At 41.4% G+C, this 22,405-nt stretch overlaps 3 protein-coding genes across 21 annotated transcripts in view; 1 reads left to right on the top strand and 2 right to left on the bottom strand.

The window, feature by feature from the left end:
* ALG9 (ALG9 alpha-1,2-mannosyltransferase) overlaps positions 1-7,588 on the bottom strand; it is a 91,353-nt gene extending 83,765 nt beyond the window's left edge. For 4 of the 15 annotated variants that reach the window (XR_004270933.1, XM_032285593.1, XM_032285596.1 and 1 more), the window contains exons 1-3: positions 7,355-7,587; positions 5,916-6,054; positions 4,169-4,303 (exon numbers count right to left, since the gene is read on the bottom strand). Coding sequence is in view for 8 of the 15 variants with exons in the window: in XM_032285593.1 (XP_032141484.1) it covers positions 4,169-4,303; positions 5,916-6,054; positions 7,355-7,485 (405 nt within the window). In the remaining 7 variants the exon portion in view is untranslated. The other 11 variants (XR_004270932.1, XM_032285591.1, XM_032285592.1 and 8 more) reach the window with 8 other exon arrangements.
* A 1,978-nt stretch (positions 7,589-9,566) lies between these two features.
* Positions 9,567-14,479, bottom strand: FDXACB1 (ferredoxin-fold anticodon binding domain containing 1). 2 transcript variants are annotated; one of them, XM_032285590.1, is made up of 5 exons: positions 14,266-14,479; positions 13,861-14,017; positions 12,465-12,668; positions 12,139-12,297; positions 9,567-11,775 (listed from the first exon to the last, which is right to left on the bottom strand). In XM_032285590.1, the coding sequence occupies exons 1-5, from the start codon at positions 14,435-14,437 to the stop codon at positions 10,593-10,595; spliced, it is 1,875 nt and encodes a 624-aa protein (XP_032141481.1). In that variant the 5' UTR covers positions 14,438-14,479; the 3' UTR covers positions 9,567-10,592. The 2 variants fall into 2 exon arrangements, with proteins under 2 accessions (XP_032141481.1, XP_032141480.1); XM_032285589.1 differs by having other exon boundaries at positions 12,139-12,324; positions 14,266-14,471.
* A 291-nt stretch (positions 14,480-14,770) lies between these two features.
* On the top strand, positions 14,771-21,739 carry CUNH11orf1 (chromosome unknown C11orf1 homolog). Of its 4 annotated transcripts, XM_032285606.1 has the most exons (6): positions 14,771-14,908; positions 16,322-16,498; positions 16,825-16,954; positions 17,706-17,936; positions 18,466-18,529; positions 21,435-21,728. In XM_032285606.1, exons 3-6 carry the CDS (start codon positions 16,862-16,864, stop codon positions 21,569-21,571), a joined length of 525 nt encoding a protein of 174 aa, XP_032141497.1. In that variant the 5' UTR covers positions 14,771-14,908; positions 16,322-16,498; positions 16,825-16,861; the 3' UTR covers positions 21,572-21,728. The 4 variants fall into 4 exon arrangements, with proteins under 4 accessions (XP_032141497.1, XP_032141499.1, XP_032141500.1 ...); XM_032285608.1 differs by lacking the exon at positions 16,825-16,954 and having other exon boundaries at positions 16,322-16,497; XM_032285609.1 differs by lacking the exons at positions 14,771-14,908; positions 18,466-18,529 and having other exon boundaries at positions 15,488-16,498; positions 21,435-21,739.
* The last annotated feature ends 666 nt before the right edge of the window (positions 21,740-22,405 follow it).

The raw sequence follows: 22,405 nt of genomic DNA, 5'->3' as shown, positions 1-22,405 counted from the left end.
ATAATAAAAGCAATATGGCAGTAAACTGACCAATGACAAAGAATAAAGACAATAGAAAGAACCCATATACATACAGGAATGAGGTGTATGATAGAGGTGGTATTACAAATGAGAAGGAAAAAGGTAGGTTATCTGGCAGATGGTGCTAGAAAATCCAGTTCACCACATAGTAAAAAATAAAGCTGGATCTTTCCACAATTTATAAAATAAACTTCAAATAATTAAAGCCTTACATGTAAAAGATAAAATTAAAAGCTAATTGAATATAAGCATTTTGGGAGGCTAAGGCTGGTGGATCATCTGAGGTCAAGAGTTCGATACCAGCCTGGCTAACATGGCAAAACTCCTTCCCTACTAAAAATACAAAAATTAGCTGGGCACAGTGGCACATGCCTGGAGTTCCAGCTACTCAGGAGGCTGACGCAGGAGAATTGCTTGAACCTGGGAAGAGGAGGTTGCAGTGAGCCAAGATTGCACCACTGCACCCCAGCATGGGTGACAGAGTGAGACTCCATCTCAAAAAAAGAAAAAAAAAGCTGATAAGCTAATTGAAGAAAATACAGAAGAATATCTCTATGACCTGTGGTGAAGGAGGATTTCTTTTAGAAAGACCCCAAACTCACCAAACACAAGAGGAAAATAGATTGGTTTGACCATATTGAATTAAAGATTACTGTTCAACAAAGGACCACAGACAAAGTTAATAGAGAGGTAACAGTGTAAGAGAAAATATATACAATATCTATAACCTATAGGGGTTATATATATATATATAGTCTATATATATATAGACTAATGAGAACGTCTACAAATTGGAAGAACGAAATAGAAAACCCAACAGAAAAATAGACAAAGGATATGAATGCGTAATTCACAGAAAGGAAGCTCTAAATGAGTAATAAATACATGAAGAAATGCTCCACTTTACTAGTTATCAGAGAAATTCAATTAAAATCAGAAGCATTTCACATACATGAGGAAGTCAGAAACATCAAAGACTCAGGAGATGTGAGGAAGATGGAAACTGGAGTACTGCTGCAGGGAGCATAAAAGCTGTATAGCCATCTGGAAAGCAATCTGGCAGAAATGTGAGATTCAGTAAGCCCATGGGTCTATGTGTGGGATCTCACTTCTGAGTGTACACTACAGAGAAATTCACAAACAGGTCCAGGAAGAGAAATTACAAAGGCGCTTTCATTTGGGGTAGCAAGAGATTGAGAAGGTAGCTATCATTAAAGGTGCCAATTGTTACCACACTGTCTCTCAGAAACAACCATCCTTCTCTACTCAGCGTTATGATGCTGGGGCTGTGACTCGCTAAGCTACAATTCCCCTTTGCCAGGTGGCTAGGAAAAAGGAGATCAGAAGTAAGAACAATAGAAGAGAAATCTTGCTTTCCTTTTTACTTGCTGTGTACAACAGTGACGTAAGAGGATTAGAGAAAAGGAAGAATTCTGTGTTGAACACGTAAAATTTGAAGTGATAGCAGATGTCCAAGTGGAAATAAAAATCCTCTGCATAGCATATTGTTAGTTTTCTACTGAGTCCTTCACCTTTTATTATCTTTCCTTTGACAAGTTAAAAAAAAAAAACAGAAATGAGGCCAGGTGCAGTGGCTCACACCTATAAACCCAGCACTCTGGGAGGCCAAGGCAGGCGGACCACTTGAGGTCAGAAGTTCAAGACCAGACTGGCCAACATGGTGAAACCCTGTCTCTATTAAAAATACAAAAAAAAAAAAAAATTAGCCAAGTGTGGTGGCTCATGCTTGTAATCCCAACTACTCAGCAAGCTGAGGCATGGGAATTGCTTGAACCTGAGAGGCAGAGGTTGCAGTAAGCTATGATGGCACCACTGTACTCTAGCCTGGGCAACAGAGCAGGACTTCATCTCATTTGAAAAAAAAAAAAACAGAAATGAGATACTAGATAGGGAAGGGAGGGACAGTACTTCTGTCATTTTCTGCAGGTGCTACCTTTCTGATCATTCTAAAATGCAAATGCAATCATACCTCTTTTGTCTAAAACCTTTCAGTGGCTTCACACAATAGACTTGGGGGAAAAAGAACAACAGTCTAATATCTTAATAGATCCTACCAGGTCTTGTAGAAATCTGGCATCTTCTTAATTCTCAGTCTCATCTAAACTATTCCACCACGCCCTCTCTTTCAAGTGTCAAACCTGTTTATATAATAAGGCCATGCCATCCTTCTTCCCATCCTCAGGGCCATCAGTCTAGAAGACTGTTCTCAACTTTCTCCCTCATTCCCACTGTTCCTTTACCTAGACAACTCCTGCTTATCCTTCAGTTCTCTAATTAGGGACTTCTTCATGGAAAATGGACTTTTCTTCTATTCATGGACACTATATTTTAAACAACTTTAAAAACCACCGAAAACTCTGGACAATATATTTAAACCAACCTAAGAAGATTCTGAAGGTGGAGAGAAGAAAGCAGGCTGGCTACAGAATTTGGGACATGAGGAACAACACAGTGGTAAATTCCATGGGTTTTCTTTTTGCTTGGCGTATTCTAGGCATGAAGCTTAAGAAGCTGGCAAGTGAAAATGCCAATGGGCACAGAAAACAAAAATACCCCAACCAAGATCGGCTCTGTAGCCAAAGGACCAAGAAAAGGATAGCCTAGCATGATGAAAAAACCTTTAGACAATAACTACTCTAGTCAGGACAAATACCCACTCCCACCCATGCATCAGAGGTCAGTTAGGAAGCCAGGACTTTCATCTCCACTGATAGTAATGAGTCTCTCCCCCATCATGATGTCAGTGGCAACCACTTAGGGAGGCTGGACTTCCACACCCAACTCCAATCTGTCAAGATGCTTCTATTCTACCTGTGGGGTAGTATGAGTGGAGGCCTACTAGGAAGCAAGACCTCCAATTCTTGCCCAGCAATAGCAAAAAAAGACCCCCTTCCTCAGATGTCAGTGGAGGCATGGTAGGGAACCTGAAGTTCTACCTCCACTTGGTGGTAGCAAGGTAGAGGCTTCCCACTAACGCTCTCTCCCTGCTGGGTTAGTGGAAAGTAGTATCAAAAGAAGCCAGCTAAAACAGAAGGCTTAAATAAGATCCAAGGGAGCACAACAGTGCAAAGAAAGCATGCTGAGCCCATGAATAATCCAGAATCTTATAATGCAATACCTTAAATGTCCATACTAAGAACCAGGAAGATCTCAAACTGAATGAAAAAAGTCCATTGATAGATTCCAATACCAAGATGACAGAGATGTTAGAATTATCTAACAAAATTTAAAGCAGACCTTGTAAAAATATTTCAGTGAATAATTAAGAATATGCTTGAAGCAAATGAAAGAGCAGAAAGTCTCTGTAAAAAAAATTAGAAGATATAAAGAAAAACCAAATGGAAATTTTAAAATTGAAACTATACATAGAACAAACTAAAAATGCAATGGATGGGCTCAACATTGGAAGAGGAGACAGAGGAAAGAATCTGTGAAGTGGAAGATAGAAGAACAGAAGTTACTCAATGTGAACAACAGAGAGAAAGTAAATTGAAAACATAGTCTCAGGAACCTGGGTGACTAATAACAAAAGATCTGACATTCACATTGTCAAAGTTCCAGGGAAGAGGAAAAAGGACAGGGATGAAAAAGTATTCAAAAAAATAAAACTAAAACCTTTCCAAATTTGGCAAAAGGAATAAGCCTAAAGATTCAAGAAGCTGAATAAACTCCAAACAAGACAAACCAAAGAAATCCACACCGAGACACATCATAATCAAATTTCTGAAAACTAATCAGGTTAGTTAGGTCCCAGTTAACACCTAATTATTTCTCAGCACTCTACTTAAATTAGACACTCCTAATACGATATTCCATTGCACACTGTACTTTTCCTGCATAAGACCCACCATATTTAGAATGACTTGTTCAATGTTCATCTTCTCCACTAAACCACAAGTTTCATTAAGTCAGGGACTTGGTTACCGTTATAGCCACAGCACTTAATACAGTATCTACCAAATAAAAGCAGTTCCATTAATGCTTATTGAATGATGAATGAATAAATGATTCTTCTTCAAAAAAAGTTCCCTTTTAACTACCAATCTATTTTGTCCTTTTCTCAAAACTATACTAGAGACTCACCTCTTAATCAATCGTGACTTCTTTCAGATAGGTCTGTCCTTACCTTATTAGTTTGTAGAATTCTTGCATGAAATGCAGCTGGCCAGGCATGAAGTAACAGATAAGCATAGGAGCGAATGGCATATGCTGGGGAATATTCCCAAGTCTGAAACCCCTCCCCGTAGATGAGGTAGTGTGTCTAAAAATACAAAACAGACAGATTCAGGGTTATACTGGCCAAAAATCTCTGGTAAGCACATGCAAGTTTCTGAGTAGAAATATTAAAGACAAAGGCAGGCCACGCAGAGTGGCTCACGCTGATAATCCTAGCACTTTGGGAGGGCAAGGCAGGCAGGCTGCTTGAGCCCAGGAATTGAAGACCAGCCTGTGCAACATAGCAAAACTCCATCTCTACAAAAAAACACAAAAATTAGCATGGTATGGTGGTGCATGTCTATAGTCCCAACAACTAGGGAGGCTGAGGCAGGAGAATTACTTGAGCCCCAGAGGCAGAGGTTGCAGTGAACCCAGATCATGCCATTGCACTCCAGCCTGGGCGATGGACCAAGACTCTGTCTCAAAATAAAAAAATTTTTTAAGAGACGAAGGTACACAGTAATGCTAACATTCTCAACAAGATTTGCAACTGATGGATAAAAAAGGAATCAAAATGACCCAATATTTAAAATATTAAGACATTATAAATTTTACAAGATTGCTGTTTGGTCAACACTGAAAGCTTGAATTTTACCTTCTACTTATTTTTCCTCAATACTTGTTAGCCAAAACAGAAAACCTCTAAATTTCATATATTCTTTAAACAACCTACATTTAACATTCTTTCTTCACTTTTTGAATTCAAAATGTGATCAGAAAATTTTACCTCTTAATTTTCTATAATAGAAGTCAACAGATAATGCATAAATCAACAAATAGCAATAGAATCATACTATTCAGTAACACTATTTTGGTAGTCATCAGAAGACATAACTTAAAAAGTAAAAGAAAGTGGTTGCCTCTGGAAAGTAGTATTTGGACACAGGAAGTAGAATAGAAAGCTACTGTTTTTCCTTTAGGTTTTTTAGTAGTTGTTAGTTTTAAAAACCATCTCTAGGTATAATTTTCATTTTAAAAAACTTATAAGAAAATTACAAATTATACCTTTGTGTAAACCAGCTAAATTCCCTACAGCCTTCAGTAGCAAGTACATCAACTGCTTAGAATACAAAAGTGAACACAAGTTACAGGCCAGGTGCAGTGACTCATGCCTGTAATCCCAACACTTTGGGAGGTCAAGACAAGAGGACTGCTTGAGCCCAGAAGTTCAAGACCAGCCTGGGTGACATAATTAGCCGTCATCTCTGTTTGTTTGTTTTTTGTTTTTTTTTTGAGACGGAGTCACACTCTGTTGCCCAGGCTGGAGTACAATAGCATGACCTCGGCTCACTGCAACCCCCGCCTCCTGGGTTCAAGTGATTCTCCTGCCTCAGCCTACCAAGTAGCTGGGATTACAGGCGTCTGCCAATACATCCAGCTAATTTTTGTATTTTTAGTAGAGATGGGGTTTCACCATGTTGGTCAGGCTTGTCTCGAACTCCTGACCTCAGGTTATTCACCTGCTTCAGCCTCCCAAAGTGCTGGGATTACAGGCATGAGCCACCACACCAGGCCTGTTTTTTGCCTTTTTTTTCCAAAGAAAATACAGTTATTTTACAATTAGTCACACTTGTGTATTATTTGTCTCTCGATTGGTAACAACTCCTATGCTGCAAAATCAAGAACAAAAAGAGAAAGCTAAAGAAATCACCTACTGGCTCCCAGTAGTTGAATGTTTCATCACAGTCAGAGATGTTGCTCAGGAGAGCAGCACATAACCTTGCTGAAAGCAGACACTTGAAAGCAGTAGACCCTTCGGGTGCCCAAACTTGTCCTGCTTTGTTCCCAGATAACCTGTTCAGAAGCAAAAAAAAAAAAAAAAAAAAAAAAAAAAAAAAAAGTATGTCAGGACCTACTAATCAGAAGACCTAAATCTAGATAGAAAGGGCAAAAAGGACAAGGGACATCAAAGCAATCAAAGCACTTATTCATCTAAAAAGGTGAATAGCTAATTGTTTTCTCAGTAAAATGAATAAATAATTCAGATTTTTAAGAAAAAAATTGTGGCCGGGCGCGGTAGCTCACGCCTGTAATCCCAGCACTTTGTGAGGCTGAGGCAGGTGGATCACCTGAGGTCGGGAGTTCGAGACCAGCCTGACCAACATGGAGAAACCCCGTCTCTACTAAAAATACAAAAATTAGCCAAGTGTGGTGGCGCATGCCTGTAATCCCAGCTACTTGGGAGGCTGAGGCAGAAGAACTACTTTAACTTGCGAGGTGGAGGTTGTGGTAAGCAAAGATCGCGCCATTGCACTCCAGCCTTGGCGAAAAGAGCGAAACTCCATCTCAAAAATAAAAAATAAAATTATGAGATAGGCTCTTGCTGTGTTGCCCAGGCTGGACTTAAACTTCTCAGCTCAAGTAATCCTCCTGCCTCGGCCTTTTGAAGAATTGACTTTAATCACTCTATCGCTCCTTCCACTTCCTGCTTTTAAGGCATAAATTAACTCATACACTTTAGCTCCTTGCATTTGCGACAGTCCATTTATCCCAAGCCAACGAATCACTCACTTGAAGGCCACAAAGCTGTCATTCTCATTTTTTTCCTTTTCTTAGCAAGGCCATTGCTTTTCATGGGTTTATTCATTACCCCTCAAGTTCAAATAGAAGCCTAGGTGCAAGCTACGTATAGCCTACTGCAATTCCATATGTTGACAGCTTCTTTAATGCAGTTCTAACCTGCTGCCTCCCAGGTTTGGGAAGAGGTGGTGGCTGGTTGGGTGGGCCCAGTAAAGGGTCGGAACTTGAGGGAGAATAAAAGGAGCTGTGAGGAACAGCCGTAAAAGGTTTACTCTTTCATCCTGTCAACATCTCCCACAGACGCTGTGCCCACGCTAGGCCTAGCCCAGGAGCATCACAGACCCGCACTCCAAGACTGTTTTACAAAAGCGGGGGACCCGCAGTGGAGGGATCTAAGGTGGGCAAAGACCGAATGCTGACCCGCCCAGGAAGAGCAATAGGACCCAGCTGAAGAGGGAGCGCGGGCCTTCGGCGGGGAGGCCAGGCCAGACTGAGCCCCCGCGCGACACTGCTGAGACCCTCCAGCCGCGCCGGCCGCCCGGCCGGCCACGCCCCTGCCGCGCCGCAGACGTACTCAGTCCGGTGCTCCGCGCCGCCCGCCTCACGGCTGCCCAGCAGCTCCCGCAGCTTGTCCGCGGCCGGGGCCGTGTCCCCACCGCTGCCCCCGCTGCCCTTCAAGCGCTGCCGAGCCCCTCGGCTCGCCATGGCAAGCTAGGGGAAAAAAGATTCGGCACCCTATGAAGTCGGTGAGCGCGGAGACTTAGCTTTGGCTGGTAAACGGTGTCCGCCGAGGGACAAAAAATCTTGACATGCGCAGAAAAGACTAAATTGTAGAGTTACTGGGCCAATCCGGGCAGATCCTCGAGTAGCGAAGAAATAGAACCGGAGCCTTGAGTTTCTTCACCAGGGCTGTCCCATTCACCTACTTCTAACTCTGTAACTCTGGCCATTCCTACCTTCCTCCAACCCTCTCTTCCTTCACTTTTCAACATTCTCCATTCTAAACACACACACACACCACCACAGCTCCCCTATTTAAATGAAAGCACAAATAGAAAGTGATTAAAGAAATCTACATAGTGAAATGCAAAGTATTCAGTTAAATATCATAGCACAGCTGTCTACTAAAAGAGAAGTCCTTAAAATGTCATTTTTAACACCTTACCTTCTCTGTATTTTGGTGAGAGCGACAGAGACAGCCTGTAGCTAAAAACTGTTTCAGACTGACAAACTGGTAATGGCAGAATGTAGACTGATGAAATTCTGTGTGGCAAATTGAATCAGACGTCCATCACTGTCATTGCTACTTCAGCATTGTGGTAGGCATTTTACATATTTTATGCTTTTTAAACTTAATACAACCACCTTGTTTTATTGATCAGGAAACTAAATAAACTTAGAGCTAGTAAATGGTGGAGCTATATTCCAGCCCAGGACTATCTTACCAAAAAGCCCATGCTCTTCCCACCAGATCGGGTGAAAGGTCTTCATTTCCTACAATCCTTTTTATACCAGCATGTTGATAATATCATATTTGTGACTCTTGGGGGTCATTCATCTAATCCTGACACTCTATCCACTCTCCTAATCACAGAGCTATATCCTACTCCGTGGAGCTCCATGCCAGTAACTGTATAGAGGGAACACTAAACTTGACAAGGTCCTAGAAGGTTGTGATTTCCTTCCAAAAATTCCTAAGTATTGAAAATGAAAATTGATCATATTGCTCAATTCCTGCATGCCATGCAGTCATTAGTTACCAAGTTCAAGTATCCAGCTTAGCTTTTTTTTTTTTTTTGAGACAGAGTCTTCCTTGGTCACCCAGGCTGACTGTGGCACAATCTCAGCTTACTGTAACCTCCGCCTTACAGGTTCAAGAGATTGTCATTGCTTAGCCTTTCAAGTAGCAGAGACTACTGGTGTGCACCACCACACTGGCTCATTTTTGTATTTTTAGTAGAGATTAGGTTTTGCCATGTTGGCCAGGCTGGTCTGTAACTCCTGACCTCAAGTGATCCACCTGCCTCAGCCACCCAAAGTGCTGGGATTACAGGCAGGAGCCACTGCACCCAGCCTAGCTGTATCTCATATACCCATCTCCTCCTTTTCATTTAACTCTAATGCAGGTCCCTCCCTACCTCTCTACCTAGAACTAACACAATAGCATCTTCACAGGGATTACTCATCTCAAATTCATCCTGCACAACATTATTTGGTTAATTTTCCAAAGCACTACTCTGTGTCACTTCCTTAGTTAAAAAAAAATCAGATTTTTTCCTATTGCCTACCAAATAAAGTAAAAACTCCTTATTCTAGCATTTGGTCTTGCATGAACTCCAGCCCCAACCTACCTTTCAAATCTTATCTCCCACTACTTTCCTATTCACACTTTACATTCCAGCTAATTAGCCTAGAAAGTGCCCCCAAATGCTCCCTTATCTATATCTCTGTTCATGGATGCCCTCTGCCTGAAATGCACACCCTACTTGCCTAATAATTCTCCCTTTACATTCCTGCCCTTGTTTTAAGATCCAGCTCAAACACCACCTCCTCCATGTACCAAACACCACTGAGGAAAGAAGAAAGGGATAAATCCCATTACCTGCCATCAATTAGCAAAATAATATATGTGGAGAGCTCAGCAATAGATGTGTCCATTAAGAGATCCCTTGGTTCTTTATCCCACTCCCCAAACTTACTCCCCAAACATTACTGGGATGACAGTGTTTCCATCCCAGTGAATGACACTTCTAATCTTCTAGGTATCCAGGTCAAAAACTGAGGAGTCCTGCTTAATTCCTTTATTTCTCTAACCCCACACCTCTCTCACCCACACACAAACATTTAATGCATCAGCAAGTCCTTCCAAATATTATCCAACCCAACATTTTACTACCTTGGTCCAGGTCATCATGTTTTCATTTGCATTACTGCAATAACCTCCTAATTTGTCTCTGTGCTTCCATTTTTGCTTTCCTAAATGCTTTTCTCCAAGAATAAATAAGACAGTCATGTCCCTCACAGAATATAATCCCAAATGTGGAGCCTAACTATGAACAGGAGCATACATTACTTCACATTAGAGTACCGCATCCTGCAGAAACCTAGGCTAAGTTAATTTTCCAGTGTCCCTTGGAGGTACTTATAACAGAAGGCCCCAAAATCTAGAGAGGCAAAGTTTGGAGTTAATCACAGTTGAACAATTACTGTTAAGACTAGCAAAAAAGTAACAAAGTGGCAGAAAGAACATGGGCTTTAGAGGATCCAAATGTTAACCCTAAATCTGAAGCTTTATTAGTTCCATGACTTTAACAAGTCAACCACAGAATTAAAATTATGATGATGATAACAATACCAAAACTAATATGGAATACTTACAACTTACGAAGCTAATAAATGTTGGTCTGACTCCAAAAATTACTTTCATAAGGTGATTTAATGAAGTGATACAAGAAAGTTGAGGGAAGAATAATTTACAGTGTGGAAAACATATGTGTATTTAATGAGACTCCTAAGTTCTACAGCCTCCTTCAGCAATAGAGCATCTTGAGTACAAAATGCTGTTTTGCTTATTGTTTCAGTCACTTCTCAGGACCAAAATATTGCACAACTCCAAATGTCACCAATTACGTACATTATAATCTATAAGTTTAAGTGACAGAGTCAAGGTATCTTTAGGATCAACCAACAGCAGCTATGGTCACAAAGTAAAAGATTAAAAAAAAAATCCAGAAAGGACTACTGATTAGAAGTTGGTCATTTTCCTCCACATCCCCCCCAATGTAGGATCACACCGTAGAAAAGAATTTAAACTACCGAGGTGTAACATATAGGCGTTGTTGAATCTCCTTCCTAAACTGGGACTGCATTGATGATACCTGCTGCTGGGTGAGGGCCTTGTCACAGGTCTGGTAGGTCAATCTATAGCAGAGACTGACCTGTTGAGTCTTTGGATGCTGATAACGGCTAAGAAACTGTATGGATATAACAGTGTCCTGGGACACTGCTCGGGCCACAGTGTGAAACTCTAGTTCATCAAATCCTTTCTTCTCATCTATCCAAAAACTAATATCATGGACGTAACATGGAGGATACAGAGAATGACTTTTAAAGGGTTCTATTTTTCCAGGGACGAAATTTTTCAGGAAACGGTTATCAAACGTCCACAACATTCTCCAGTCAGAGATACACCAGACAAGCATGGCTAGTAAGTCCAAGTTCATGGACACAAACACAAAACACTGGTCTTTATGTATAATGCTTGTTGCAGATGTGGTAACAGACCCAATAATTAGATCCTCAGTATAATCTGGGCTAAAATTATCAGTCTTTACATGAATCATATAATCCTTTCCATTTGACTGAAGGACAAATTCAACTAAACTGCTCAGCTTAGAGATCTCTGGCGATGTCTGAGTCAGCAGGCTATCTACAATGCCCTTCAGATGATCCAGCAGTGATTGAAGACAGCCATCCTTCAGATTTTTATTAAGCCCAAGGATAAATAAAGTCTCGTGAAATGCTGGCATTGTGAAAGGCAAAATGTGGCACTTCTGAAAGACAGGTCCACTGAGGATGTGCAGAGAACCTGAGAGGAAGTCTGGTACTTCGATAATATCCTGAACATGAACTAGGAGAGAAGGTCTAAGGCAGACCTTAGCCTGGCCACAGATTCCTTCATAAGCTGCTTCTTTGCCATCTCTTCCAGGATTCTTGGGAAGGCTAAGTTCTGAAAATGACACTAGAAAGTCTTCCACATCTTGTGATGTCCCACCAGTCAGGGACTCAGAATTTGAGTTATCTTCATGGAGACTAATCCAAAAAGCAGCTGATAGAAAGTCACAATTCCAGAAAGGAAGAACACTGGCACCTTCCTGTGGCAGCAAAGGGAAGGAACATTTCAGCCTTTTTAGAGGGAAAGCTTTGCCTAATTCAGCAATGAGTTTCTCATTTATGGTTTTGATAGGATGACATGAAGGTGCTTCCAGGAAACCCCTGTTTAAACACATACAAAAATAATTTTTCTAACTGAAAACAGTAAATAATTATAATGTAGCTAGAATTAAAACACGAACAGCTGGATACAAAAGAATTATTCTTAAAATGATCTTGAAAGGAAACAAAGAAATCATCTACCATAAGGAGAAAGAAACAGGTATTTCAGAACTCTGACAGCCACCATCCCTACAATATATCAGAAAATATGACAATTTTTAATTCTAAAGAAGCTTAAGGAGGCCAGGCTCACAAATAAACATAGCACCAACATCACTAATAATTTATGTACCATCCATTCAATATATGGTTGCCATCAAGACAAACAGCATACAACTGAAGATGAAAGTGACTTCCAGTTACCTGTTCAACTTTCCTACAAGTGCTTCTGGTTCTCGAAAGGAAAACCACTGGTTACCCAGTTTGATCCTGAAGATTCTGGGTTGAGAATCTTCGAAGGGTAAGCTCCTGGTGAAGACATGGTTCAAAGCACCTTCTACATGAAAGGACTTATCTTGACTCCTTGCAAAATAGACACCAATATGAAGTCTGTCATTATTAAAATAAACAAGTATTTTTAGAGACTGAAACAGTTAATTGGCATGGCCTAAAAGTCTGTCTACGAGATTTTGTTATCATTAGTGAGACAGATGAAAAAGCAGAAGGTTTAGACCTATGCTATTACCTACCTATATCCAGTACACTTGTACCCTGGCACAGCTTTACAGCTGAATGGATACACATCACTTAAAATAAGCCCACCCAGGGCTGCCATGGCAACCACTTGCCAGCTGTTGTGCCATTTTCTCTGGGGTTTATCCACAGGAGTTCCACCTTGTCCTCTACATAATGCCACGTGGACTTCTCCTTCCTCTGCAAGAACATCTGCACAGCTAATAGGGAGAAAAGAAACACCAACTAATTATCATCAACAAGCGGAAATTACCACAGGAGCTGGCAACATACACATGGTTTGCCTGTGCAATAATTAAAATCCAATCATACCTATGTGCAAAAATCTATTAGATCCCCAAAATACAAAGAAAGTAGCTGGAAGTAAATGCAAATGTAAATTAAATGTTCAACCCACTAATGGACACTATTGGCTGACCAGTGTCTGCTTTGCATTTGTGTTGCTCATCTGTATGTCACAGAAAGGTCAATATCTGCACAGTTCCTATACATGATTCACTGCTTAGGCTGTTTCTTCCCATTTAGAAAATTATTTTCACTGCCCTCTTGCAATCCAAATACTAGCTTAAAATACTGCCTCTGTCAAAAGTTTACTGACAGCTATGCCCCATCGGACACCTCCAATAGTATCATATCTTGTGGTGTAATCATGTAAAGCACTGTTTTAAGTTCGCAACAATTTTATGAGGGAGGCTGTTAGTTACCTTTTTTTTGGAGGTAGGGGGATAGAGTCTTCCTCTGTTGCCCAGGCTGGAGTGCAGTGGCACGATCTCGGCTCACGGCAACCTCCACCTCCTGAGTTCAAGCAATTCTCATGCTTCGGTCTCCTCAGCGTGCCGCCACGGCTGGCTAATTTTTGTATTTTTAGTAAAGGCAGGGTTTCAACACATCGGCCAGGCTGGTCTCAAACTCCTGACCTCAGGTGATCTGCCCACCTCAGCCTCCCAAAGTGCTGAGATTACAGGCGTGAGCCACCACGCCTGGCCTAGTTAATTACTATTAATATCCCTAGTTTACAGTTGAGGAAACAGAAACATGTAAAGATTAAGTAAGCTTGCTTAAAATAACAAAACTGTTCAGTGGAATTTGAATTCAGGCAGTCTGGCTTCCAAGTGCACGTTCTTAGCCATTAGACTATATGGCTCTCATTATTTTGCATTATCAAAAATAAATGATCCTCTTTTACACGCCCAAGAGTACACTATGTGTACTTTCATTTAGCATTTAGGGTTTATATATCTGTCTTTCCAACTAAATTGGGGATTCCTTTGGGGCTTTTTATTCTCTTCTAAACATATCATAGTAGCTTACACGTGTGCCTTATGTTTGGGTGCAGTAACTATGTTATGGACATCTTAAACATTTCACTTGTGAGGGCTCTCCTTTCCTCACCTTTGGAAAAACTTGGCAAGCAGTTTCCTGTTCTTAGCTACGCCAGCTTTGCGTCCACAGTGCGGAAAGTTGAAATAAATCTGATGAAATTCCCTGTCGTGCAGTTCAAAGACATCTGACAGCTGAGTGCAGTCGACGCCGAAACGTACGTCAATACCTGACAAAGACAGTTTGGGGGCGCAAAATATAGACAGGAGGATGTCTTAAGGACTGGAACAGAAAAACTCTTCCTAATTTAAACCGTGCAGACCAGCCCAAGTCTGGGCACAAAGCCGGCTTTATGTGAAAATCCGTGGGACGATCAAGAACAATCACCATGTGTGTTACAAACCCACGCCCCCACCCTTTCCACTTTGGGACGTGCTGGCAGCTGGGCGGGGCTTCGCAGAGGCGGGGTCTCGCTACCTCGCTCAAGCAGGCACTGCAGATTCTCCCGGGCCACCGGATCCCGAGCCACCTCGGCCGGGAGCTGGAGGCAGGTGGCAGTAAGACTAGTGCTCTGATCCAGGGTCTCGCTCAGAGCAGCGGCGAAGGAGAAATTCCCCTCTCCAACCAACAGGAGGCGCCGAGGTGCCATGGCCTCCTTGGGCTCCCGGCGCGCGTTCTCTGTGGCGCTCGTTTTACGTCACTTCCTTCGCGGATCTCTGCCTGCCCCCCCTTCACCCGTCACTAGTTGATGACGTACTCATGGCGTCCGGTTGTCTAGACGAACTGGTGCACCGACTCCCAGGGAGAATAGTAACTATGAGCTCAAAAGCAGGACGCACACTACCCGGTCCCCTCGCCCCTTCACCCCTTCGGGAAGATCACAGTGTCTTCAGCGCAGAGCATGGTCTTGAGCGACTTCATCACACCTGCATGAGGTCACAAGCAGTCACTAACGCTGGGGTGTGAGGAGAGTTCTGAGTGAAAGAAACGGGGCCGCGCTGAGGCCAAGGAGAGGTTGTACTGTGTCTTGCATGCCCCAGACGCAGAGGATTTTGAAACCTTTTTCATCTCGTCCGAAATGGCTGCATCCCAGTATCTCTGCTGCTCAAAACTTCTCCAGGTGCTTCAATCTGCTATCTTCTATTCATTCAAAAAAGATTATTCAGTGCCTGTTATGTGGCAGGCCACTGAGGGTGGTTAAGATATATGGATGAACAAGATATGGCCTATGATTTCACTGAGCCTGCAGTCTGGTGGGGAATGCACAGAGCAAAAGAGGCAACTCTGATATGGTAGGGTGTGTGCTATGCGTGAAGTGATTCAGCGTGCTGTGGGAGCACAGAGAAGGAGAACTTTACCAAGATTTTGGGCAAAGTGGGTCGAAGACTCCTTGGATTAGGTGAACCAGAGTTGAAAGCTGAGAGGGTAAAACTGCCACTTAACTGGGTCAAGAGGCGTGAAGAGGCAGAAGGAACAATATACATAAAAGCATGATGGAGAAACAGAATAGTTGAGTTTGGCTGAAGCACGGTTGGTGGGAGAGTGAGTAACAGATGAGATTGAAGAGTTAGGCGAGGGCCAGGTCATAGGGAGCATTGCAAGCCTTTAAAAAATAATAATAAACTTTTACTTTAGATATGGGGGTACATGTGCAGGTTTGCTACATGGATATATTGCACCCAGGTAGGTTGCAGGTTTGTTACATTGGTATATTGCACCTAATAGTTTTTCAACCCACAGTACCCCCTCCTCCCTACTCTAGTTAGTAGTCTGCAGTGTCTGTTATTTCCATGTTTAGGTCCACATGTACTCAATATTTAGCTCAGATTTATAAGTGAGAATGTCAGAGGTGTTTAAAACAGAGCAACTCCATCTTGAATAGGTAGGGGCTAGGCAAAATAAGGCTAAGACCTGGGCTGCATTCCCAGTAAGTTAAGGCATTCTTAGTCACAGGATGAGAAAGCTCAGCACAAGATACAGATCATAAAGACTTTGCTGATAAAACAGGTTGCAGTGAAGAAGACAGCTAAAATCCATCAAAACCAAGATTGCAATGAGAGTGACCTCTGGTTGTCCTCCCTGCTATGCTCCCACCAGCATCATGACAGTGTACAAATGCCATGGCAATGTCAGGAAGTTAGCTTATATGGTCTAAAAAAGGGAGGTATGAATAATTGCCCCTTGTTTAGTGTATAATCAACAACCACAATATGGGCAACCAGCTGCCCTCGGAGCTGATCTGCGTATGGAGTAGCCATTCCTTATTCCTTTACTTTCTTAAACTTCCTTTCACTTTAGGGACTTACCCTGAATTCTTTCTTGCATGAGATCCAAGAATCCTTTCTTGGGATCTGGATAAGGACCCCTTTCAGTAAGAAGAACATGCTGTATTTGGTTTTTTGTTCTGTTGTAAGCTATTTTCGCAGGCTGAACCTTATTCTGAAAACCGTAGAAAGCCACTGAAAGATTTTAAATAAGAAGATGATACAATTATACTTTGATTTTGAAAAATTCTGCTTTCCTATGGAGAAAGGTTTGGAGAGAAACAAGGCGGATGGCAGGATAAGATGAGGCAACTGCAATAATGGAGACAAGGCTGACAGTGATTTGAATTGAAGTTTGCCAATAGGAATGGAGGATAGTGGTCTGATTCAAAAATCAACAAGACCTAGTGATTGGATGAATGTTAAAGACAAGTCAGAGTCAAAGATAAGCTTCAGGCCTCTGGCTTGGACAACTGAGTGGGTGGTGATGTCTGTCATTCCAGCCCTAGAGACAGTGACATCTAGATCTCCAGTCTGAGTACCAGGCCCATTGGTCTTTGTGGGACCAGCTACTCTGGTCATCTTGTTGTTTGATAATATCAGTGCATGCACCTGTCTTCACAAAGGCAGATTGTATGAGGGTAGTTACCTGAGATGTCATCCTCAATGCCACATTATTGGCTTTGTTTCTGCCTGTGCAAAGGCAAGTGGGTGGTGACTCCCAAACATGGCCATTTGCCCATGGTAATCTGGGTTATTCTTTCTTTGGAGTACCAGGAAAGCCAGGTTTGGTGACATCTTTAAAGAACATGGAACAGCCAAATAAGGATTTCTGTCACTCTCCTAAGAAATCTTCAAATAGCTCAACCTACTCAACATCAAGTTACTCTTCTTCAGGGAAGGTATTACCTTGTTCCTAAGCCAGGGGACCAGACTTACATTTTGGGGAAAAAAGGAAGATTGAGCTTTTACCTTATAAAAAATGAAATCAGACATTGATTATCTGGTATATGCAAACCAGATTAATTGGGGAGGACAGGCAGGACAGGGTACAATAATGAATAAAACAGATCCTGTCCTTTAGGGGCATACAGCTCAGTATGGGAGATATAATACAGACTTTAAAAATGCCAATATATGGTATAAAGTTATAAATACAGTGAAAGATATGAAGATAAAATTTTATGTGAGATAAAAACAAGCTAACTTCAGGGGAGGCATCATTTGAGACAGAAGGAAGGAAATGATCATTTATTACTCATTTACTGTGTTATCTAGTTATTCAACTCTCATTTCTTTCTATTCTCTTTGACTATAGCAGTGTCCTTAGTCCCTAAATGCCTACATCTCAAAATTACCTAAAAATTTAGCTAATTATCCATATTGTTTTGGGAATACTGAAGTTTTTCCTGTCTTTTTACGGGTTCTGGGGAGCAGGGGTGTGGATTTAATCTATATAGTCATCCACTGTTGCTGATTGAGAGAATAGATCAAAAGATTCCAGGACTTAGAGAGAAAGAAACAGAACCATAACAAAGCCTGGATCTAAGTGTGCTTGTGTTATACCTGGCTGTGTAAAATAAGAGTGGGAAAGGATGCTTTTCCTGTTTTCTGGTTTGTTCAATAAGCTTTTCTATTCTTGTCTTTTCCCAGAGACAGAACCTCGCCTGTTTCCTCACAAACCCACACTGTGGCAGCCTCATTAATGCAGATGGCCATGGTGAAGTGTGGACAGATTGGAATAGTATGTCCAAATTTTTCCAGTATGGATGGAGATGCACCACTAATGAGAATACCTATTCAAACCGTACCCTGATGGGCAACTGGAACCAGGAAAGATATGACCTGAGGAATGTCGTGCAGCCCAAACCCTTGCCTTCTCAGGTAATCTAACATTGTCTTTTTCGTTTGTTTGTTTCCTGCTGTTAGCAAAAGAAATGCCGTGGCCATTTGAAATGCAGGGATGTAATAACTTCCAGTGCAGTGATCTCTCAGTAAAGGTTGGGGCAGGAGAGCTGTCCACAGCTGAACCACCTATGCCACTTTACTGTCAAGTTGGATATTTTATTACCTGTAAGGTTTCAGAAGGATGGGTAGTCCTCCTTTTCTCTTACTTCTGTTTGGACTTTATCTGTTCATCTACAGAAATTAATAATGTCTTCTGACTTAGGGTAGCTTTTCCCCTGGTCCTGGCCTATCAAGACTTGTCATTTATCTGAGTCTAGTGCTTAAATCTCTCCTAAACAAACAAACATACAAAAGATACAAAAGTTGGAAGGATATAGACTAACACCATAGACCTGAAGTCCATCTGAAATATGATAGTCCATGAGAATTCATGTCATATTGATCTTTATTTCCTAATGTTAGCTGTAGACTTCCAGATTCTTAATCTGTTAATTTTTCTTTCCAGTTTGGACACTACTTTGAAACAACATATGATACAAGCTACAACAAAATGCCACTTTCAACACATAGTACGTAGACTGTCTTTTCTAATTCTTACATTTTGAGAACCTAACTCAGTGACTGGCACATAGAAGGAACTCAAATAAAAGTAAACTGAGTAGGTGAATAAGTGAGGCTGTGCACAGCGTCTCACGCCTGTAATCCCAGCACTTGGGAAGGCTGAGGCAAGCAGATCACTTGAGGTCAGGAGTTCCAGACCAACATGGTGAAACCCCATCTCCACTAAAAAAATACAAAAATTAGCTGGGTGTGGTGGTGCATGCCTGTAGTCCCAGCTACTCGGGAGGCTGAGGCAGGAGAATCAGTGGAACCCCAGAGGTGGAGGTTTCGGTGAGCAGAAATCACATCACTGCACTCCCACCTGGGTGACAGAGACTCCATCTCAAAAAAAAAAAAAAGTAGAGAGATCCAAGATGGCTGATCACTAGCAGCTCGGGATTGTAGCTCCCAGTGAAAGCGCAGAGAACAAGAGGACGCCACAATTTCAGACGAATTTTTGTTGCTCACGGACCAGGAGATTCCCAACGGAGGAGCCCCACGGGTCGCCAGTATGACTCTTGTGGCCGGTGCGGCGGTTCTCGGTGCAGAGTAAATGGGACTGGGTCCCCTTTTGGCCAACATTTGGAGCTCTGGGAAGGCAGAGTCACCTATTCAGCTGATTGAAGGACGGACTCAAGAAGGAAGCCAGACCAGAGATTCCCTGGCAGAAAAGCACCATCAATCTTAATGCCACTGTTTTAGCTGGTGCAGTGGGTTGCTCAGATTCCGGCACTGGGAATCAACAAGTTGGACATCCACTCAGAAACCTAATTAGAAAGTCGGTAATTATGAAGACCACAGATGGATAAATTTATAATGAAGGGAAGAAACCAGCCTAAAAAGGCTGAGAATACCCAAAATCAGAACACCTCTCCCTCTTCAGGGGATCACAGTTCCTCATCAGCAACAGAACAAGGCCTGATGGAGAACGAGTGTGTTCCATTAACAGAAGTAGGCTTCAAAAGGTGGATGTTAAGAAACTTCTGTGAGTTAAACGAACTTGTTCTAACCCAATGCAAAGAAACTAAGAACTTTGAAAAAAGGTTTGACGAAATGCTAACAAGAATAGACAATTTAGAGAGGAATATAAATGAATTAATGGAGCTGAAAAACACAACACGAGAACTTCACGAACCATGCACAAGTTTTAACAGCCGAATTGATCAAGCAGAAGAAAGGATATCAGAGGTCGAAGACCAACTTAATGAAATAAAACGAGAAGACAAGATTAGAGAAAAAAGGATAAAAAGGAATGAGCAAAGTCTCCAAGAAATATGGGACTGTGTGAAAAGACCTAATCTACGTTTGATAGGTGTACCTGAATGTGACGAAGAGAATCAATCCAAGCTGGAAAATACTCTTCAGGATATTATTCAGGAAAACGTTCCCAACCTAGCAAGGCAGGATAGTGTTCAACTCCAGGTAATACAGAGAACACCATAAAGATATTCCTCAAGAAGACCAACCTCAAGGCACAAAATCGTCAGATTCACCAGGGTTGAAATGAAGGAGAAAATACTAAGGGCAGCCAGAGAAAAAGGTCAGGTTACCCACAAAGGGAAGCCTATCAGACTTACAGCAGATCTCTCAGCAGAAACCCTACAAGCCAGAAGAGAGTGGGGGCCAATATTCAACATCCTTAAAGAAAAGAACTTTCAACCCAGAATTTCATATCCCGCTAAAATAAGCTTCACAAGTGAAGGAAAAATAAAATCTTTTGTGAACAAGCAAGTACTCAGAGATTTCATCACCACCAGGCCTGCTTTACAAGAGCTTCTGAAAGAAGCATAACACATAGAAAGGAACAACCAGTATCAGCCTTTCCAAAAATATACCAAAAAGTAAAAAGCATCAACATAATGAAGAATTTACATCAACTAATGGGGAAAACAGCCAGCTAACATCAAATGGCAGTATTAAACTCACATATATTAGTCCTAAATTTAAATTGAGTAAATGCCCCAATCAAAAGACACAGCCAAAACCCATCGGTATGCTGCATCCAGACCCATCTCACATGCAAGGAAACACAAAGACTCAAAACAAAGGGATGGAGAAAGATTTACCAACCAAATGGGGAGCAAAAATAAATAAATAAATAAAAAGCAGGAGTTGCAATTCTCGCTTCTGATAAAATCGACTTTAAAGCAACAAAGATCAAAAGAGGCAAAGAAGGACATTACATAATGGTAAAAGGATCAATGCAACAAGAAGAGCTAGCGATACTAAATATATACGCACCCAATACAGGAACACCCAGATACATAAGACTTATGAAGAGACTTAGACTCCCACATAATAATAGTGGGAGACTTCAACATCAATATTAGATAGATCAATGAGACAGAAAATTAACAAGGATATCCAGGACTTGAACTCAGATCCAGAACAAGTAAACTTAATAAACATTTGTAGAACTCTCCACTCAAAATACACAAAATATACACTCTTATCAGTACCACATCACACCTACCCACAGGTTTAAATGAAATATTGGTTGACTGCTTGTTTGTTAATTTCATCCCTCATTTTTCTTCTTGTTTCCATTATTAAGCATAAAAGAGGTTTTCAATACCCATTTTTAGACTGCATTCTCACCTGGGCAATAAAGCAACACTTCCGTTCTCTCTCCCTCTTCTTCCTCCTCTTTCTTCCTCTCCTTCATTCTTTCTTTCTTTCTTTCTCCTTCTTTCTTTCTTTTTCTTTAAAAAATAAAAAAGGTGACTAAGTAAATGAATGAGTAAACAGTTTTTTTCTTCAATTTTAACAGAACTTACTGTCTAGTCCCTAGAAATAAGAGCAAGATCAGTTACTAAAATTCCTTCTTGTTGACTGTTTTAATTTGTCTTTCCTTCCCTTTTTTCCTTCCCTCAGGATTTAAACGAGAGCCTCACTGGTTCCCAGGACATCAACCTGAACTGGATCCTCCTAGATACAAATGCACAGAAAAGTCAACTTACATGAATAGCTATTCAAAGCCTCAAATCGGGCATCACTCAGGATGTGTATAAGATCCTAATATTGGCTAGTTTCAGCATCCAGGTTTCTAAGAAATGATAAGCTACTTCACTTTTCCAGAGTAAAATGTAGGAGGGAGCACACTCAAAGCACAACTAAAAATTTAGCTCACTGTAACAGTTTCACTCTGAATAAATAAAGCAAAAGACAACAGAAAATGATCTTTATCCTTTTTTTGCTGTTGTTTTAACCAAGATTTAAACATCAAATTTAACATGTCAACTCAGTTCTACATTTGGGGTGTTGTACAAGGTCCATGAAAAATTATTTTGGCTGGGTGTGGTGGATCATGCCTGTAATCCCAGCACTTTGGGAGGCTGAGGCAGGTGAATCACCTGAGGTCAGGAGTTCAAGACCAGCCTGACAAACGTGGCAAAACACTGTCTCTACTAAAAATACAAAAATTAGCCAGGCATGGTGTCTCACGCCTGTAATCAGCTACTCGGAAGGCTGAGAGAGGCGAATCGCTTGAACCCAGGAGGTGGAAGTTGTAGTGAGCCGAGATCATGCCACTGCACTCCAGCCTGGGCAGCAGAGTGAGACTCTGTCTCAAAAAAGAAAAGAAAAGAAAAGAAAAAGACTTATTTCTCTCAAGTTGACAATCACTGTGCTCTTCCCTTCCTTCAGTCATTGTGGTAAGACTGCAGAATCCAGCATAACTTAGGCTAGGTTTGGCTAGATGCTTTCTGGGTATAAGCCAGGTAATCAGAGTCATATAGTGCAACTTTGCTATGACCCTAGTGATCATCTCTTCTTGAGAACTACAAAAACAAATAATTTTTTATTATTATTATAGAGAATTTAAAACATAAATAAATGTAGACAGA

The sequence above is a fragment of the Sapajus apella genome, unplaced genomic scaffold, assembly GCF_009761245.1.
Source record: "Sapajus apella isolate SASKATOON/1434 unplaced genomic scaffold, GSC_monkey_1.0 scaffold16, whole genome shotgun sequence".
Classification (NCBI taxonomy): domain Eukaryota; kingdom Metazoa; phylum Chordata; class Mammalia; order Primates; family Cebidae; genus Sapajus; species Sapajus apella.
Note: the sequence above shows the minus strand (reverse complement) of the source record. Positions and strands in the feature narration are given on the sequence as shown.

Coding starts and splice junctions, on each gene's coding strand:
- FDXACB1 (XM_032285589.1), bottom strand. CDS start 14,437: ATGGCACCTCGGCGCCTCCTGTTGGTTGGAGAGGGGAATTTCTCCTTC. Junction 14,018..14,265: donor GCAGTGCCTGCTTGAGCGAG/GTAGCGAGACCC, acceptor TGTCTTTGTCAG/GTATTGACGTACGTTTCGGC. Junction 12,669..13,860: donor CTTGCCAAGTTTTTCCAAAG/GTGAGGAAAGGA, acceptor TCTCCCTATTAG/CTGTGCAGATGTTCTTGCAG.
- CUNH11orf1 (XM_032285606.1), top strand. CDS start 16,862: ATGGAACAGCCAAATAAGGATTTCTGTCACTCTCCTAAGAAATCTTCA. Junction 16,955..17,705: donor GTTACTCTTCTTCAGGGAAG/GTATTACCTTGT, acceptor GTCTTTTCCCAG/AGACAGAACCTCGCCTGTTT. Junction 18,530..21,434: donor AATGCCACTTTCAACACATA/GTACGTAGACTG, acceptor TCCTTCCCTCAG/GATTTAAACGAGAGCCTCAC.